Genomic DNA, 2534 nt, shown 5'->3' with positions numbered 1-2534 from the left:
CCTAATGAAAATATTCAAGACTTGTATTTCTTTAAAAAAAAATTTTTTTTTTAAACGGAACAAATAAACATTGAGGGAAATCTATTCGTCTAGAACCTTTCAATGCGTTGCCCCATCATGACCGCAGTTCAATGACTGAAACAGGTAAAGAAAATATGAGTGTGTCGTGTGTGTCTGTGTGTATGTCTGTTGTATGTGTAGATGTCTGTTGTGTGTGCATATGTCCGTTGTGTGTGTTGTAACACATACTGAAGGTCTTACTGTGCCAGTGTGTCTATGACTTCTTGAGTTCGTATGTGTATGTATGTGTGTATACCTGTTCGTGTGTTGTTTTCCATACAAATAAGTTACTTTTTGCCGCCAGCAGTAACAACAGTTTATGCTAAAATGGTAGCTACAATGTTGTTGTAAAATTAATTGCCAAGCTAAAGCTTATGATAAAGAAACCATAGCGCTACTGTAGCTATCTGCATTTTAACAAGCAGTTACCATTGCTTGCACTGTTCACAGTGCACATCATATAATCATTATAAACATAGGTAATCCAATTGAACAGCGGTGCATATTGCACTGCTCCTGCAGGCTTCGCTGCAGTCAATTACTACTACTGCTACTACTACTACTACCACTACTAATGAGCCTCTCCATCATTACTACTGCTGCTACCGTTGGACTGGTGAAGTTGCTGCGGCTGCTGCTGTCGCCGCTGCTGCTGTTGTTGCTCTGACGAAAGCTAACGCGAGTATTGCAACTTTTATTTATTTTAAATAGTTTATACGGCTTTATACTCCTGGTGCATACACATACGAAACGGTACTCTCCATTTACTCCCCCCCCGTGCATCTTCAGCTTGAGGGTGAAACAAAAGTACACAATTATACACAATTAACCATGATTTACGTGTTCGGTTCCAACGTCGGATTTCTTTGCACGATACTCATCGCCTTCATTACAACAATAAACGGTAAGTTTCTTTTATTCTAGCACTCTTTACTATCAATTTCATATATTTTTTTATTAGTTTTCTTTTAATATGTTTCACTTTTTTATTCATTATTTATTTATTTATTTTGCTATGGTTTCAGGATATTTGTATCTTTCATCTTCTATATTTTACTTGTTTCAGTCATTAGACTGCGGCCATGCTGGAGCACCGCCTTGAAGAATTTATAGTCGAATGAATCGACCATAGTACTTTTTTAAAATTTAAGCCTGGTACTTATTCTATCGAACCCCTTTTGCCGAACTGCTAATTTCGAGGACGTAAACACACCAACAGCGGTTATCAAGCGGTTGTGGGGGACATACACAGACACAACGACACACACACACACACACACACACACACACACACACACACACACACACACACACACACATATATATATATATATATATATATATATATATATATACGACGGGCTTCTTTCAGTTTTCATCTACCAAATCCACTCACAAGGCATCGGTCGGCCCGAGGCTTTAGTAAAAGACCCAAGGTGCCACGCAGTGGGACTGAATCCGGAAGCATATGTGGTCAGGAGGCAAGCTTCTTACCAATCAGTCACGCCTGCGCCTACATTCCGTATTTGTCGACATATTTCAAAAGAGTTCTGTTTCGAACAAGAAGAAAAGTAAAGAAAGAAAAATTAACTAATTCAAAACCAATTTATCTGTCGAAACTAAATCATTAACGTAAGATCTGTAACTCAACACCGTTGGTCTGAAGAAAAGGATCACCAAAATCCTTTTTAAGTTTACGTTATTTAACTTTATTTCAAAAAGTTCGTTTCTTCTCATTATATTTACTCTTTTACTCTTTTACTCTTTTACTTGTTTCAGTCATTTGACTGTGGCCATGCTGGAGCACTGCCTTTAGTCGAGCAAATCGACCCCAGGACTTATTCTTTAGAAGCCTAGTACTTATTCTGTCGGTCTCTTTTTGCCGAACCGCTAAATTACGGGGACGTAAACACACCAGCATCGGTTGTCAAGCGATGGTGGGGGGACAAACACAGACACACAAACACACATACACACACACGTATATATATATATACATATATACGACGGGCTTCTTTCAGTTTCCGTCTACCAAATCCACTCACAAGGCTTTGATCGGCCCGAGGTTATAGTAGAAGACACTTGCCCAAGGTGCCACGCAGTGGGACTGAACCCAGAGCCATGTGGTTGGTGAGCAACCTACTTACCACACAGCCACTCCTGCGCCTATAATTCATTGTATGGTTGTAAGTTTTCCTTTTCTGTTTTTAATTTACAGTTAAGTTTGACGGGCCAACTTACTTCGTTGCAAGACTGTGAAGGAAGGCAGCTTGTTTTGTTCGTCATCCTTTAAATCTTAAGAAAGCCTTGCAGATTTTTATTGTCCCAGATATCATGATAAAGTATGTATGTATGTATGTATGTATGTATGTATGTACGTATGTATGTCTTGTTTCTGTCATTAGACTGTGGCGATACTGGAACACTACCGTGAAGGCTTTTAGCCTAGCGAGTCGCCCCCTGTACTTATTTAT

The 2534-nt window shown here is 39.2% G+C and overlaps 1 protein-coding gene across 1 annotated transcript in view; it reads left to right on the top strand.

Moving 5' to 3' along the window:
• Positions 1–312: 312 nt before the first annotated feature.
• Positions 313–2534, top strand: part of LOC106882999 (uncharacterized) — a 234092-nt gene continuing 231870 nt past the window's right edge. The window contains exon 1 of the mRNA XM_014933857.2: positions 313–964. Coding sequence (XP_014789343.1) covers positions 892–964 — 73 coding nt within the window. The 5' untranslated portion in view covers positions 313–891. The remainder of the gene's footprint in view (positions 965–2534) is intronic.

Source organism: Octopus bimaculoides, chromosome 6, assembly GCF_001194135.2.
Source record: "Octopus bimaculoides isolate UCB-OBI-ISO-001 chromosome 6, ASM119413v2, whole genome shotgun sequence".
Classification (NCBI taxonomy): Eukaryota; Metazoa; Mollusca; class Cephalopoda; order Octopoda; family Octopodidae; genus Octopus; species Octopus bimaculoides.
The sequence above is the reverse complement of the archived record's forward strand: the minus strand, read 5'-3'. Positions and strand labels throughout refer to the sequence as shown.